Source organism: Seriola dumerili, unplaced genomic scaffold (assembly GCF_002260705.1).
Source record: "Seriola dumerili isolate Sdu_G_001 unplaced genomic scaffold, Sdu_1.0 BDQW01000110.1, whole genome shotgun sequence".
Classification (NCBI taxonomy): Eukaryota; Metazoa; Chordata; class Actinopteri; order Carangiformes; family Carangidae; genus Seriola; species Seriola dumerili.
In genome coordinates, this window is record NW_019174365.1 from 8687359 (window position 1) to 8704375 (window position 17017).

At 40.4% G+C, this 17017-nt stretch overlaps 1 protein-coding gene across 3 annotated transcripts in view; it reads left to right on the forward strand.

Annotated features, from left to right (window-relative positions):
* Positions 1-1388: 1388 nt before the first annotated feature.
* LOC111223497 (TBC1 domain family member 20-like) overlaps positions 1389-17017 on the forward strand; it is a 49947-nt gene continuing 34318 nt past the window's right edge. The window contains exons 1-10 of one of the 3 annotated variants that reach the window (XM_022747669.1): positions 1389-1475; positions 2375-2429; positions 3324-3454; positions 3564-3644; positions 4481-4667; positions 4816-4917; positions 7030-7171; positions 8049-8233; positions 9663-9772; positions 11773-11961. In XM_022747669.1, coding sequence (XP_022603390.1) covers positions 1406-1475; positions 2375-2429; positions 3324-3454; positions 3564-3644; positions 4481-4667; positions 4816-4917; positions 7030-7171; positions 8049-8233; positions 9663-9772; positions 11773-11954 — 1245 coding nt within the window. In that variant the 5' untranslated portion in view covers positions 1389-1405 and the 3' untranslated portion in view covers positions 11955-11961. Of the gene's footprint in view, positions 1476-2374; positions 2430-3323; positions 3455-3563; positions 3645-4480; positions 4668-4815; positions 4918-7029; positions 7172-8048; positions 8234-9662; positions 9773-11772; positions 12303-17017 lie in introns of those variants that run through there. The other 2 variants (XM_022747668.1, XM_022747670.1) reach the window with 2 other exon arrangements.

Sequence of the window (17017 nt, forward strand, 5' to 3'; positions counted from 1 at the left end):
AAAGTTACAGAACATACGAGACATAATTTTATTAATCATTATCACTGATCCCATAATCCTTTAACAGGCAAAAGCTGAGGAAAATATACCTGAGCTACTGTATGTTTAAGTACTAATTGTTTATTTTACTATTTTTAAATGATTAACTAGCCTACTTATCACTCATTCATTTACCAACATAACATTTTTGATATATAGAGAAAGTTTTTTTTAAATGTAGATTTAGAGGACTATTTATTTGGTAAATTGCCCCGGGTTTAGCCTTTCAGGCATCATTTCCCTCAACACCAGTCCAATCAATCAATCAATGAGCATCTGATTATGTTGTTTCCTATAATATCAATTCATGGATAGATAGTAGAGCAGTAGGGTCACGATGTGAAGGGGCAAACAACTATGGTCCCCATGACCCATGTCAAACCCACCCTGTCCTATATGCTTTTAAGAAATATTTTTGTAATAGCCTATGTCATTTCCTTCTAAAATCAAATTCAGTCCACTCAGCTTGGAGAGGAATGTCTTTCTCAACTAAAATGTCACATTTGTTTGTCGGGGGTCAGGGTAATAACTGGGGTTTGGATTTATCACTATGAGCAATTTGTTTGTATGCTACCAAGCGCTACCTGAGGGGCAAAACTCAGGGCAGCGCAGATTTTTACTTTTGCGTGTCCTCTGATGAACTTTTATCTGACATTCAGGGAACCAAGGAAACCGGTGGCTTTATTTGTATGGATTTAATGTAGTTTTAATGGATGTACAATCACACCGTCAGATCCATTCATTGCACTTAAGTCACTGCATTAAAATAAAAATACATATTTATATAATATATTCCGAGTAGTATTGTGGTTTTTCTTTGTTTGTGTGGATTCTGCCAGTTGTTTTTCCCCATTCTTATGATTATACATTCTAAGAAAAAAGTAAAATAAATAAATAAACAACTAATACACACGATACATGCACTTAAAGGGCCCCAGACTTGTCCATTACAGCCCAACGACTTTCTAATTCCTCTTACATTTAATGTGTAGCGCCTGAAAACAGTAACAGTAACCGCTACACTAACCACATTTCAACCAAGCGTTACCATTTGTTATACATAGCAAAACAAACACTGCCGAAAGAACTACAAAACAAAAACTACAATAAAGTTAGTTTGCGGTGCGAGTCGAGGGAAAGCCAATAGTATTCATGCGCGGTGTCACGTGTCATTTCTGACCAATTGCAGCGTAGCAATGGGATGTCAAGGTAGGTTGCTTCCTGTAGCGAGACAGCTGTGAGAGACGTTGTCGTTGTGCCAGGTATTATCAGCGTTTTTATCTGTTTAGTGACACATTTTTTTATTTTTTAACTTGCCTATGGCACAACACGCATTCCGTCATTTGGTAGTCAGTTTTTAAAGGGGATGAAAAGGCTCAAGAGGAAGAAACAAAACGCCGGAGTTGGGGTGAATGGGAATGGATCCCTCACAAGAGGTAAGTCAACCACAGACACATTAGCTAAATAGTGTTTAATACGCGTACAGTAAATACAAAAATACAGACTAGTCACACGAACACAGTTCTGTCGTTAAAATCACCCTTTATATCGATTTACGGTGCCTACAGACAGAAAATTGACCGGTCGAGGAGTCAAGTTGAAACGTAAGAGAACTTAATACTATTACTGCAACCTGCTGACACAAACTGTAAGACACCAGTCACAAGTTGTCCACCGTTTTCTGACCTACATCTAACTTGCCTGTTGTGGTTTTGTTGACACGGCTTTTGTGAGAGTAAACTTCAGCCACATATCTACAAGTGGTGCTTGCGTGGCAGCCTGTCAGCCACATTGGACAGTTTGGAAACTTGCAGCTGACAGCCAGGCAGACACTATGGAAATGATCCATTTATTCACTGTGCCAGAAGAGAACTGAGCAGTGGATCTTTGTTTAAGCCATTCAAACACTTAAGATTATACTTTGAATTTCATCCAAACTCTTTGGCCATATTTGTGACTCATTATGATCAGTAGATTCATTGTAATGATATTGTTTGCATGCCAGACAAAAATGGGCTATAAATAATCATTCAGGGATCAATGAACAATTGACAGTGAAAATAATCTCAGTTGCCGTCCTATTTTTGAATTTGTGTGTCTGTGTTTCATTCAGATAACTGCCTCTCTTTATAATCTCAACATGACCCCCAATGTCTTTCTTCTCTTTCATCCTTCTCTCCCCACATCTTCCTGTCCCTCTCCACCACCCTTATCCTTTCCTGTTTTCCTCCCACTATCTCCTCTCTGTCTCTCTTTCATCCCTTTAATGTTTCTTTCTCCCTTATCCGTCCCTCCGTTCTCTCACTCACCACACTCACACTCATCTCCTTCACAGAACAAGATTGTGGGAGGAAACAGAAGTTGGCCGAGATCCATCAGGCTTTGATAAGGTTAGAATTATATGACTATTTACAGTCTGCTCTTTATTCTGCCCTGAATGCCATATTTGTTTTCTCATTTAAAACTGCTTTAGTTACACATGTTGTGTATTGTATAATTTGGTTTTCTGTTCTTTGACGTTGAATGACTCAGTTACACTTAAGTGTTGATAGATCAAATTTAAGCATGGTGTTATAGTGGTGAAATGCATCACAAAAAATGATTCCTTTGACACTGGATGTTAAGATTTACGAAGCTGATACAAATTCTCACAGATCAATAACTTTTCCCAAAGAATCATCCCCAAAACATCTGCTTTTAGAATCCCAAAAAGTTATATTTCAGTTATATTTCCATTAGCACCACAGCAACAGGCCACATGGGAATGGCTCTCCCTCTCCCTCTGCTAATCTAACATACTGTTCTGCAATTAAATGGCATGCATTTATCCACAGACAGTGACCTCCATCACTCCCTGCTAAGCTAATTTCACACATGAGGGATACTCGCATGTGCCCAGAGGAATAGCATGGCGATGATCATGAGGACGTGAAATGGCACAGGAATGCAGAATTGACCAAGATTTATGTATTGATGTAATGCACCCAAAAGCTCAGCTAAAATGATTGCACAAAATCAAAACAACAGTTTTCTTTGTCAGTTCACCTCATTCACCACGTGGACACATGTCACGCTGCCATCAGTGCAGGACAGACGCCACAGTGTCAGGAAAATTTAGAAGGATTATAGCAATTGAATCTGACTGTCTTGAGTTTAAGATTGTCATTACTGCATTACAATAAAGAAATTACAATTCACTGATTTTATTTTTTTTGGTGCATGGGCAGACTTTAACTTAATGCATTACACTGAACATTGCCCAATTCTGACTATTCAATGTACAGTGATCCAGTGGACATTGAGACCCTGAGGAGAGCAGCAGCCACTAAAGGAGGACTGCTCACTGATGAACTGAGGAGAAAAGTCTGGCCTAAACTTCTGAACATCAATGTGTATGAGCTACCATATAAACCTGGTTAGTGGTATATTGATGTTAATATTTACTGGTTGTAAGCGTATTATACAATACTACTATTATTGCTGATGCTAATAACAGTTATAATTTCATATTTCTTCTGTTACAGGTCGAGATGTGAGAGAGAACCACAAGGATTACAACCAGGTACTCCTGGATGTCAGGAGGTCCATGAAGCGGTTCCCTAAAGGTGTGTGTGTGTGTGTGTGTGTGTGTCTGTCTCTGTGTCTCTGTGTCTCTGTCTCTGTCTCTGTCTCTGTCTCTGTGTCTCTGTTATCTCTAAAGATAGCAGCATAACTCACAGTGCCATTTATTAAACCCTGTACAGCTATATGCAGATATGTGACAAGGATTAATAATTAATGGACTAAAAGCTGCGCCAGGGAAGACTTTTTGTGTCTTTGTGCTGTCAGGCAAAATCACAAAGTTGGGAAAGCAACAGAGAATATGTCTTATAATTGAGAGACAGTCAATTTAATCTAAGTTATAAACTTTTCTGCCCAGAGGAAGCAACAAATGAAAAATGCTCAGAAAAGCTAACTAAAAATGAAAAACCCAGCAGGGAACGAGAGAAAGATCATCACATTAGATTCTTAATTTTGCTGATCTCTGTCTGTATACTAAGCTCCTCAACAAATCTTAAGATGCAGAATATATTGCAGAATATATTGATGATGAATATTTATGCACATGTTGTATAAAACAGTCATGTTTTATACCACAACTGTAAAAAACGTGGGTTATAAGCAGCCACACTGGGATCAATGATCCATGTTCACCTCTTCACAATGGTGATAAACGCAGACATTTCCCAGGTTTATGTTTGGATGTGTTGTTTTTGCTACAGACAGATTGTGAATGGGATAATACTGTAATGTAAAAGTTACATAGTGCGTTTCAATGAAGTTCTTCACCTTGTCCATGTGGCTGCTCAGGCCTTTATCAAAGTGTGTGTGAGAGAACCCACGGCTGTCTCCATGTTTAACAGCATTGCGTGTGGTTGAATGTGCTGATCCTCTCTCTCAGGTATGCCAGCCACAGAGAGAGCCGTGCTGCAGGAGCAGCTGATTAACATCATACTGGAGGTTTTGAAACACAACCCTCAGCTCCATTACTACCAGGGCTACCATGATGTGGCTGTCACTCTGCTGCTGGTAGTCGGGGAGCGAATGGCCATCGCCATGTTGGACACACTATCCAATTATCACCTCAGGTTGTATATTTCTCCTAATATATCGACTGATCTAGAATTTCATGTTATTCTTTTAATGAGCTCAGTTAAACCCAACGTTTTTTGATCTTGTTCCAAATGATTTAGCAGTAATATTTATATAACTTCTCTCTGTCTTCTCTGTCTGCAGGGATTTTATGGATCCTACCATGGACAGCACTAAACACATTTTAAACTACCTGATGCCTATACTGGAACAAGTCGATACAGAGTTACATGACTTCATGATCAGGTACACACTTTTAATTGTTTGTTAAACAGTTTTTAATGTCAACCAGTTCTTGTTCTTGTCAAGTTAATTGTAAGTCACTTGGACAAACCTGTGCCAAATGAAAGTAATGCAATGTAAGTAAGCACCACTAGAGGGCACCAAAGTGTTGACTTTCGCCTGAGACAAAGTGCTGAGTGTTTTTGCAAAAATTGAAAAATGCATCCATCTCATTGGGGAGTTCTGGTGTCAGATGGTCCAACAGCTGTTTCAGAGGCCTTTGAGTCCCATCAAGGTGTGCGCCATCACCTTTATTTGTGATGTCCTACAGTGTAATTAGCCAAAATGATACATGATCCATTTGCAGGGCATTGAAACAACAGAGACATAAAATCATTGTAAGATACAGCCAGTTACTGCAGGTTAATGTTGGGCTGTGTAGTGAGGTCTGGGTTTGGAATTGTTGCAAATCAATGAATTGCCCTCTAAGGTATTTTAATGCGTGTGCTTGTGTGTTGGTGTGTGCAAGTGTGTGTACGCCTGCATCCACAGTACCTTTGCTGTCTTGTTGCCTGTTCATAATTGATGCTGTGCTGGCAACCTTCATATTCGCAATCTACCCGTCGACTCACATACAAGCTCACACAAACACAAAAAAAACAAGACACTGCACTCGCAGAAAAATGGCAGGATAAACAACAGCGCACTTCAAAGCTTGAAACGCTCTTTTTAGTGCACAGTTCCTCTTCCCCTTACCTTCCTTCTTATCTCTGCCTCTTTTATTCTCCCCCCTTCATCCTGCTGCCTGTTCCTTTGTTTTCTCCCTCTTCCACTGCATTTTATCTCTCTGTCCCTCCCATCACACATGCTCCTTGCCCTTTGCTCCTTCTCTTTACCCCTCCCCCTGTCCATCACTCACACAGACATATTTTTACTTGTCACTCCCTTCCCCTCCTCCTCCCTGAATGTTCCTATCTAATATTTATCAACAACCTCTCAGTCTCCAATTTGCTAGAGACTCTGTCTAAAATAACTATCTGTTTATGTAAGCACGCAACTGAAAGGAGGGTTATAAACAGTATGGGAAGGTGAAGAAAATGTATTTTGCCAAGTACTTTAGAAGTTGGTGGGATATTGACACAATATTGTAGACCCAGTGTTTCATGACGCTGGGATTAAGCCAAACTATAAAAGGGAATGAGAATCGTCTTGAACTTGAGTGTGTGTGACAAAATAATATTAATCCAGGGTGTTTTTTGTTTTAGCTTTGTAGCTTTGTGAAGCTGTGGCCACATGATGACAATAACGGGTGATTGTACATGGAGAGAGCTTGTGAACTGTGACATTGGATGCGAATGTCTTCTTTGACCTTTCTCTGGTTGTCCATCATCGGACTGATGACTTTGACCTGCTTCTAGTTAAAAAAAAAAATGAATAGGAATGTTGTGATATTTGGTTAAGGATCATATTTTTAAGGATCATACTGGTGGTTTTTCACATTTTATCCAATTCACTATAAATTACTTCATATCACTGCTTTTCTAAGTGCACCAGTAGTTTTAAGAAAACTTTCCTGCCTTCCAATCAACCATTGGTTTTCACTAATTTCACTCCAGTATGAAAGCCTTGCTTGCAGAGAATTTCTCCCTCTGGTGGGTCACCTGTGTCAAGCAAGTTTTGAGTTTTTTGCAAGTTCATTTCTTACCAATGAGGCCACTGGCTGCCTGGAAGATAGGAAATCAAGTGTAGTGTGCTCATTTATAGCTCTATGGTTTTTATTGCCACTTTTATGTATTTATTTTCTGTTTTCTGTTTTCTGTTATTACTTTTCAGCTCAATGCCAATACTATCGTGGCCAGAACACACTTAAAGGGACTTTTTATATTTTTCATGAGGCTTTTGGGCTTAAATAAAGGTTGGAGAAAAAAATGAAAATAAAAAGGCAAGATATAAAAGCAACATAACACATTTTTTAAAAAACACATAAAAAAGAATATAATGAGATGAGAAAGATAAAAAATCTTTGAGGAAAAAAAAAGACTTTGAAAACATATCAGACTATTGGCATTAGTTGCCTATTTGTTCTTTTTGTTTGTTTGTGTTGACCTCTCTTTATATATTTGGCTTCTCTTTTAGAGCGGAGGTGGGAACCATCTTTGCGTTGTCCTGGCTCATCACATGGTATGGCCACGTCCTGTCAGAGTTCAGACACACCCTCAGACTCTACGACTTCTTCCTGGCTTCACATCCACTGATGCCCATCTACCTTGCTGCCACGGTGAGAGGACGGCGAAGCTGACAGGAAACACGAGCAAGAGGCTGTGACTTAGTTTTGCCTGTAATCCAGGATGCTCACACATGAATACATGCTGCTACACACACACACACACACACATGCACACGCACACGCACACACACGCACACGCACAGACAGTGAGGCAGAGCACTGTGAAGTCACTGGACTAGTTAATTAGATACCTCCTAATGAACAGAGGCAAGAGAGGGAAAGACGGGTACAGAGAAAAGAGGGGACAGAGGGAGAGATACAAAGGAGAAGGAGAGGATAAAGGATGAGGGCTGCATCAGGAAACAGAGTGACGAGGAAAGCTGACTGATGTTTGACGGAGAAGGTTGGAGAGAAACAGATTAAAAAGGAGAAGCATTATTTTTTTTATGTCTCTGACTTTTTTCAGTTGTTCTACTCTGGAGTAGCCTCTTCAGTCCTCTGGCTGCTTCCACAATCACTGCTTGGCACAAATGTTTCCTGCTGGAACATGTATGTGTCTGTGAAGAGGCCTTTTTTAACTGAAGGGTTTTGTGCACATTTATTATTGTGTACAATTGTGCACATTTTGCTGGTTTGCACTTATATGTGTGTGTGTGTGTGTGTGTGTGTGTGTGTGTGTGTGTGTGTAGGGGCTGGGCAGAGGGAGAGCTCTGTTTGAAGTGTGTGAAACAACAAAGCAGAATGTAGTTCATGTTTCCTCCAAGGCTGAGTACAACGCACAGCATGGGGGGGGTTAACTCTTCAACTGCCTGTTTCACTTCTGTGTGCTCACAAGAAGAACTGAGAGCGGCTAAAGTACAATATGTAGAAACTAATTCACATTTTACCACAGTGATAAACTTTTAACCCCTCCTTCTCCCCTCCTCAGATTGTGTTGCACAGAGAGAAGGACGTGAAGCAGACAGAGTGTGACATGGCCATGGTCCACCACCTCCTCTCCCGCATCCCTCAGGACCTCCCATATGAACTTCTGATCGCTCAGTCCCAGGACCTGTTCAACCAGTACCCTCCATCATTACTGGCCAAGCGGGCAGCACTGCAGTCTCGCAAGAGGTGAGGAGACAAAAATTGAAATGAAAATGATGAATCGTAATGGTAATACTACTGAGTAAACACAATGGGCACCATGCAGTGACTCCAGGCATAAAAACAGTGCAACGAAGGGGGTTAAATGAACAATTTAATATTCAGTTTCAATGTAATTTTTTTTCTTATTGCTGACACAGTGTGAGTTCATCTTAGCTGAATGAGATTGGAATTTAGTACCTGTATGTGAGTTTTACTTCTCCAAATGGAGAGAAAACTGAGATAGACGGTTTACTTGTTGTAAAAAAAAAAGAAAAAAAAAAGAAGATTATAAAGCTCTTTAGGACATATTTGTGATTTTGGCTGTATAAATAAGCAGTCAGCTTCACGTCAAACAACCCAAGCAGGTGGACAAAACGCAACATGCATTTTCAGCATTTTTTTCCATCTGCATGGCATTTTTGCCTTCATAGTTTCCTGAGCAACTGCCATGCCTCCAGGGCTCCAACTACGACTATGAATCTGCCAGTTGGCTAATCGATTAACCGATTGGTCTATAAAATGCCAAAATACCCCAGAGCCCAAGTCGATGTCTTCATATTACCTGACCAACAATCCAAAATCCAAATATATTGAATCCACAAGAATAAGAAACAGAGAATAGCAGCAAATATTTACATTTGAGAAGCTGGAGGCGGAGAACACTTTTGCTTGATAATTGACTTTTGACAATTAATCAATTATCAAAATTGTCATCTATAAGTGTTCTGTCAGTCAACTAATCAATTATTTGAATAATTGCTCCAGCAGTTTCACTTATTTGTGCTCAATAATTTCATCAGAGCACGTCTGGCTAAAGGTAGTGTGATGTAATTCCCTTAGTTACCAAGAGGAGGTGCTAGAAAAACACATCAAGATTCAGTGGTGCTGCTGACACATACAGGCCATTTAGTGTGTGTGTGTGTGTGTGTGTGTGTGTGTGTGTGTGTGTGTGTGTGTGTGTGTGTGTGTGTGTGTGTGTGTGTGTGTGTGTGTGTGCGCGCGCGTGCGCGCGTGCGTGTGACCATGTATTTTGAATTAGTGAGGAGGAAACTAGACACACAGCTACATTCTCTCTCTGTGTATCCACAGTCTATCACTATCTCTCTCTCTCCCTGTCAGTGACCTTCAGCATTACCTACAGTCATTGTTCAGGGCAGGAAGTGACATCACTGACATGAGGCCTTGACTGACTGATACTGATGTCCCATAATGCACAGCTTCCTATACACAAGAACTACTGAGTTAGCAGTTCTCTCAAATCGTCAATAACTCTCTGCCTTATCTGTCTCCATCCCTCCATCCATCCATCCATCCATCCCTCCATCCATCCCTCCATCCCTCCATCCCTACTATTCATGCTTCACCTCAGACCTGACTCTTTTTCATCCTTTTCCTCCTCTTTTTCTTTCTCCAGTTTGTCCATCAGCACCTTCCAGGCGTTTCAGCTCTCCACCCTCCACCAGAGGCCAGACTCTGTTCTTCAACGCCTCACCAAGGCCCAGGGCTCCACCACCTCCAGACAAGGTAAAAATAGTAACTGTAATCTTATTACTGGCTCTGAAGAAAGACTCCACACATACAGAACGTACAGGCGCCTCTGTAGATGAGTGAAGAAATTGTGAATTCTTGTTGGATGCTCTTTGAGGTTCGGGAAAAGATGAATATCGACTGTGAGATCTTAAGAACAAACATTTCTACCCAACCAAAATCGTTTGATGGATCCACAGTTCTTCACTTTTCTTTTTTTTGTGCTCTACATGGGAGCACAATTCTTCAAAACAAGGCAACAGTAAATATGTCATCCCCCACAAACGCTGCCCCCCTTTGGGCCAATCAATAACAAGTAAACAAATGTTGTAGCACCCCCATCAGACCAATCAAGTGCAAATTTAAATGTGCCAGAACAGAACAAAGAGATGCATTATTCCCGTAGGTTTTGTGAAAATCTGATCAGCGGCGTCTGACATATTGTCTGTGATGTACAGGCAATCAAAAACATGTTCTAGCATTCCCCTCAGGCCAAACAGTGTATTATTAAAATTAATGCACATCATTCCCAGCAGTTTCATCAAAATTCAATTAGCAGCATCCGAGACAAAACTCATAACGGACAGACAGAGGGCCGATCTATAGCACCTCCTGATTTCACTTTGGCACACAGTGAATTGGAGTCAGCAAGCCCCGGAGATAAGCTGGCGTGTAAATCTTAAACCAGAGATAAATATTGACTGACTAGTGGACTTTAAAAAGATAATCCTTAAGATTTCCATATTAAACCCCATTTCAGATGGTTTGCATCTTTTCAGCAGTAGCTGCTCAGTGTATGTGTGAAATGTAGTATAGTAGTATTTATTGAGTGTGAAAGTTCGTTCTTGAGCTTGGGAATAATAGTTTGACAGTTTGCTGATGAAAGCTCTGAGATGCAGTCAGAATATCTGGAAAACAAATGAATCTTTAGTTAAGACTGTTTTGTCAAAGTACATCTTATTGTTATTGGCAGAGAGTCCTTCTTTCCTGTGTTTGATTCAAGTTGCATATACTCAAACCGGATTCACCGAAATTGATGCATGCACACACTTCGGTGATGCAGACAAACGCTTTCACATATTGTTAAGGACAACATTTGAACATGAGTTGAGTATTACTGTGTCAGGTAGCCTTATAGACTTAACATTAGAGAGCAACTCTGAAGCAGCTGAAAATCTTTTTGACCTCCTGTAGTTCCAACCTCTCACCTTGCAGGAGTGATGTTGAGGTGTTCTCCAAGGTGTGTCAGCACACTGTGACATCAGAGGTAGATGTGGCTACAGGTCCAACGTAGCATTCCTCTCACAGCACTTCTAGCTTTTCTGTCAGAAATGCAAAACACTTGAAACCTTCAACCATAGAGGGCAGTGAAACGCTGCCTTTCAACCTGGTATTCAGTTACTATTTAAAGCAACATGAACTGATGAAGTCTCCCAGCCGGCGGTTTGTTTGGCTGGGCTGTAAACAGATACACAAGCTCTTCTTCTGGTGCTTTATTGACAGGGTAATTTAAGATGTTTTCTGCGCTCAGTGTCATAATTTCCTGTTGGGTTTCACCAAATGAAACGGGGCTGAAAACTTAAGGACTGTACACTTATTTGGTCTGCCTAGCTTAAACCAAAGTAGTCTAATACAACAGCTCTGCAATTAATCCAGTTTCCATAAAGATTGTAATATTCAGTTATAAGTTAAACTGTTGTAGAGAGCTGTTGATGTAACTGTGTGATCATTCTGTCATGTATTTGTTTAAACTTAGAGGTGTCTTTAATATTTAATCTACCATCACTGATATAACTTGTTAACACATGTTAAATTGCGCCCCCCCCCCCCTATTCCAAGTGTTTGACATTCCTTGAACCTCTTTTGGTTTTCAATCCCACTAACAAAATGCAGCTTGATGCTCCTTTGGTTCAGCTTTGAGCATTATAAAACGTCTTGACCGGTCCGTGTCTCTGCTCCTCGCTGTCTGACCCCTCCTCCTCGTTTTGTGCTCGTAGCCTCTCAACACTCAGGCCTGGAAGCAGCTTTGCCCCGGGACCGAGGCCAGCTGTGGGGGAAGGGGAACAGGATGGTGAAGATGGCAGTGTGGGGGCTGTCTGCTACACTCGGGGCGGCTGTGTTCGCTGTGGCTCAGACAGCCATGGACTGGGGACCTGAGGTGTTACTACAACTGTTCTGATGTGGCGGTGGGGATATAGACTGTTGCACACACACACACACACACTGACACACGGTGACAGCAGACACACATCTGCTCTTGTGACGGATGAACAATATACAAACATACATACACAAACACAGACTTTGAAGACTTGAAGCTCGTCTTGTGCTCGGAGGGCGAGGTAGAGAGAAGCAGGAGGTCAGTTATCTTGGTGCCAAACAGGTTGTTGCTACTCAACCACAATGAACATATGTTAACCACTAGTCAGCCTCAGGATACATGTGCATGTGTGTGAGAGGGTGTATGTGTGTTACATGTTTGTGAGCATGTAAGCCAGACCTCATACCACATGTCAGCATGGGTGAATGACGGGCCTTTTGGGCACAGGCCCAGGGACCTAAGTGGTAAACAGGCTCCAGGGTCAGCGCCTCTGTCCGAAGTGATGGAAAATCAATCAAACAACCACAAAAATCTTTGGAGAGGAAGGAGTAGAACTACAAAATCACACAAAATAACTACAGAGAGATGCCAAAAAACCAAAAAGTGAGGCAAAATGTCTACAAGACAAACAAAAACAACCACAAGAAACCCAAAAAGTCATTAAATGACCACAAAGAGATACAAAATGACAACAAAGGGATGCAACAGAACTGCAAAGAAACACAACTTAAAGACACAAACATGTATAACAACTACAAAGAGAAACAAAACAACTACTAAAAGACACTAAATGACTATAAAAGATGCAAAATAACCTCAAAGACACAAAACAACCTCAAAGAGATGCAAAATGACCACAAAGAGCCACGTTGTGATAGGGAGCCTGTTGTCTCATAATCCGTCCGTGCATGTGAGACACTAGCACATCTTGCTCCTTCAGGCTGTTGCTCACATGCCACCATTGTTGTACCGTTTCACACGTGTCTCCGTATATTTCCTGTTAGCTGATTATTTTTGCTGATAACTCGTTTTTTAGACCATCACGCTTGACTTGGATTTCTGTTGAAAGTGTTATTGTGCGCTTGTTGGATCAGCAGCCATCGCTGAGAGCCAATAGTGCCTGTAGCCAGCACGATGACACATGAATGCAAATTATTAAAGAGCAGCGTTTTCTGCTGAAAGCTTCCAGTTATAAGCAAAGAAGGAGAGCGGGAGAGAAAGAGGTAGTGATGGAGGGAGAGTTTTGGCCTGTGAGCCTTTTATTAGTTTCTTTACTCCGCATGCCAGTGACTTACATTAACAGTAGCATTTGACACACAAAACAAACTGTTGTTGCACCTAAAATGGGAACTTCACACACAGTTAGCATGCAGCACCAAATACAAGCAGTGGGCCTTTTGCAGGAGGTATTGAAATCCATATTTTTTAATGTTATTTTTATATTTTCTGTAGCAGTTTTCTAGCTGTCTCTCCCATTACTGCTGAAAGAATATGGGGAAGACACCAGTACTTTTACATTCTTAAAATATTTAGCAGGTTTGCGCCAACATCCACCCTGAACAGCCGTCAACAGAGCTACAGTACATGGACTCAGTTCTTCTTCAACATCATATTTCTCTTCAAAAATTTACCACTGTGCTTTAAAATTATTTTATGGCCACAATATGAGGATAGTGTGTGTGTGATAATTTTAATATATTATGTGACAGAAAGACTTGTATTTTTTTTTTTTTTTTTATTAGTTTGAAGAAGTTAACTACGTGCATCTCCTTAAAAGGCATCACAACCACTGTAGATATTGTTGGACCAAACGCAATCACAGAGTTTCATAACCTGAAAAGTGAATATTAATAATACAGGCTTTTTCCACCTGAGGTACATACGCATCTACAGGGCAGGGGGGTTTCTCCAAACAGCAATGCACGCTCTGGTTGTCGACTTATGATCTGAAATATTCATCAGCTTTTACTAGCAACGCAGCCAAACTGCTGCATCTATTAACACAACTTCACTGGAGTCACAACACTCTCCTTCCTGCACGTCCTCTGTTATCAGATATAATTGTGTCACATCTTCACACAGCCGGATGTACAGTCTGCCCTGTTGATTTTAGTGACCACTGAGCAAATGAATTCAACTGGTACGTAGTCTGTTGTGTATAAAATTACAGTATACAGAAGAGCAGTAGATCAAAAGCAAACAACAGAAGAAAGTGACAAGAATTTGCAAGAATTTTTATCAAGTTAGGTGAATTTAATTTTATGAATCTAGATAGCTCTTTGAGGAGGATTGCAGAGCTGAGTAGTTAACAAGCCTGTCAATCAGACTGTCAGGAGTAGCTTGAGGGACTGTCAAATTAGTATGAAGTTGATTGGTGATAATCAGACAGTCATTTCATTAGACAGTCAATAAATCAATCAATGGCCTGAAACTCAGGTGGTCGACTGGCCTGTAAACCGGTTGGCCAGTAAAAGTAAAGTGAAGAATTCAACATCCAGTTAATGAACTCGGCTACAGTCTAACAAGCTGTACACCACATTAAACACGTGTGTGTCTGTGCACTGTGATTAAATGCTGTGTGTGTGTGTGTGTGTGTGTGAGAGAGAGAGAGAGAGAGAGAGAGAGAGAAATGGAACAGTTAGCTTTAGTCAGCTCTCTTGTTTTCTTTTTTTGCTTTCTGGGCATCTTCAATGTTTTTATTTATTAATTGTTTTGGTGCTTTATTAACTGTCGAAAGTCAAATTATTTATTTCAAGAGCAACAATCTGATTGGCTATTTATTTGATGGGTAAATATTAATTGGAAATGAATGAATATTTAATTGAAATAGCTGCATAGAGATTAGTATGCTTTGTAATTATCAGAAATCTGAGAGTTTATATAACGGTGATCCAGTTATTTTGCATATAGAGTATCAGTATCTGGACAGCCATTCAGAATCAGGCAAGAAGTTAAAGAAATAGTTTTCTGGGAAATACAATTATTTACTCTCTTGCAGAAAATTAGATGAGAAGATTGATACGACCATTGAAGGCAAATTTCCCACACTGCTGAAGTGTTTAAATGTTTCGTTAATGTGAAAGTGGATTAAATAATAAACAAATTACTTTGTAAAGGGAACATTTATTGTTTTATGGTGCATGGTTGGCAGTGATTTGTTCCCTGCTCTGTTACACAGCTCATTCTGCAGTGAAGTTAATTCTGTCACCACTGTGCAACTATGACGCTTAGTTACAGGTGATTCATATAAACCGCTTTATTATTAGAAGGCATTTTTGCATGGTTTTTGTTTACACTTGATTGTCTGCCTAATTCATAAATGTGCAGGGAAAAACCCTTTGACCAGGGTCTGTGATCTTCAAACATAAAGCTAGATGCTACTGTGGAGTTGTATCTGTGCCATGTAGTCTTACACATAAACACACACACACACTCATACGGGGAGAGATGGGTGGTGGTGGTGCCAGATCCTAATGAGGATTAATTCCTGCCGCTGGCTCTTGGCGTGCTTAAGACACTTTCTCCTTGTTTTGTTTTTTTTCTCACATTCGCACTCAAACACCTACACCAACACCTGCACTAGCCTCAGTCTGGCAGATGCCTCAGATAAAAAATGATTGAAGCATTGGTTTCAGTGAAACCAGTGCAAAATGTAAATGTTGTTGCAGGTGTTGATTGCATTTCCAAAGCTGGCTCAAAAATATTTTTTTGCAAGTTTCAGGGCCATAAAATCAATTAAACGCACTGTGTAAACTTTAGAGGAAGAAAACACATTAAATAGATAATATATTATTTCATTTTTTTAGCATTTTATTATCTGGTTTCTCTCACTACATATCAGCTCACATCTGCAAAGATTTTGAGGCTGTTTTGCACTCCACCTACTAATCACAAAATCACAAATGTTTTAGCAATTTGACCAGATCTGATCAGTTTTTATGTTGATTTTGAAATGAGAGATGTATCTTTTGAAACAGAAATTTGCAGCTGTTTAATCAAAATGTGAAACTTCCAGGAGTTATTTAAAGAGTTGACCTCTCATTTCAAGTGTGTGTAATTTATTCCACGGGTTTAATAAAAGTGATCGGAGAACATTAAAAATTCCTGGATTTCATGCCAAATTATGAATTCACTGTGGTGTGATGAAGAGCCTGATGTTGAACTCCCAGTGAGCTTGTGTTGAGCCTCTGATGACGCTGTGTTCTTCCCTCAGGTCCAGAATTTCCCAAAAGACTTTATCACACCAAATGCTTTTTACAGAAGCAGGTGCAAATTCAAGCCTGTAGTCATGTGTGTATTTCTGTGGGCATTTTAGCGCATGTTTCTCATAATGGTTACGAAGAGATACACACTGTATCTTTCAACATATCAGGTTCTTTGCACCTTGTACTTGTTGTATTGAAATGTGTGTTTGGCCTATAGATGAAGCCTCTTTCTGTCTATGAAGTAGAACCGTGAATAAAACGACAAAGAAAACACTTCTTGCTACAGTGTGAAAGTCCATTTTTTACATTGAAAAACAGTAGCTTGACAAAAAAAAAAAAATTTCTAATCTTCTTCTTCTAATTTGACTCTATTACTTTTACTGTTTTAATGATGGTGACAATTTTTAACTTAGAACAAACAGCTACTTGGATTGGAAACTGGGGCGATGTTATCAGTTTAGGGCAGCGGTCCCCAAACTTTTTTTCGGTGGGGGCCACATCAACTTTCCTTTCTGAGATGGGGGGCCGAGGTTAGTCTATAACAGGAAATGATATGGGCCAGGGTGACAACCAGTATTATTGTGGAGATTACAATGATAATTTGTTGTAGCTGCCCTTCGTTTGGCTTTGGCACCACCTGTTGATTTGCAAAAAAAAGTAATAAAAAGTCTTTACATGTGTTTATTTGAAGTACCATAGATACTCCATTTATTTTATAGAAAATAACAACACAAACTGATGGTAATGCCGGGGGGGGCGCCGGCGGGCCGCCGGGCGGCTAGCTCTGCTTGCTGGGCGCAATGCCTGTGCCGGTCTTTACAGGAAGTGAAATAATATTAATACAGAATAGTGGTCAGAATCATGGTCCGGCGGGCCGCCGGGCGGCTAGCTCTGCTTGCTGGGCGCAATGCCTGTGCCGGTCTTTACAGGAAGTGA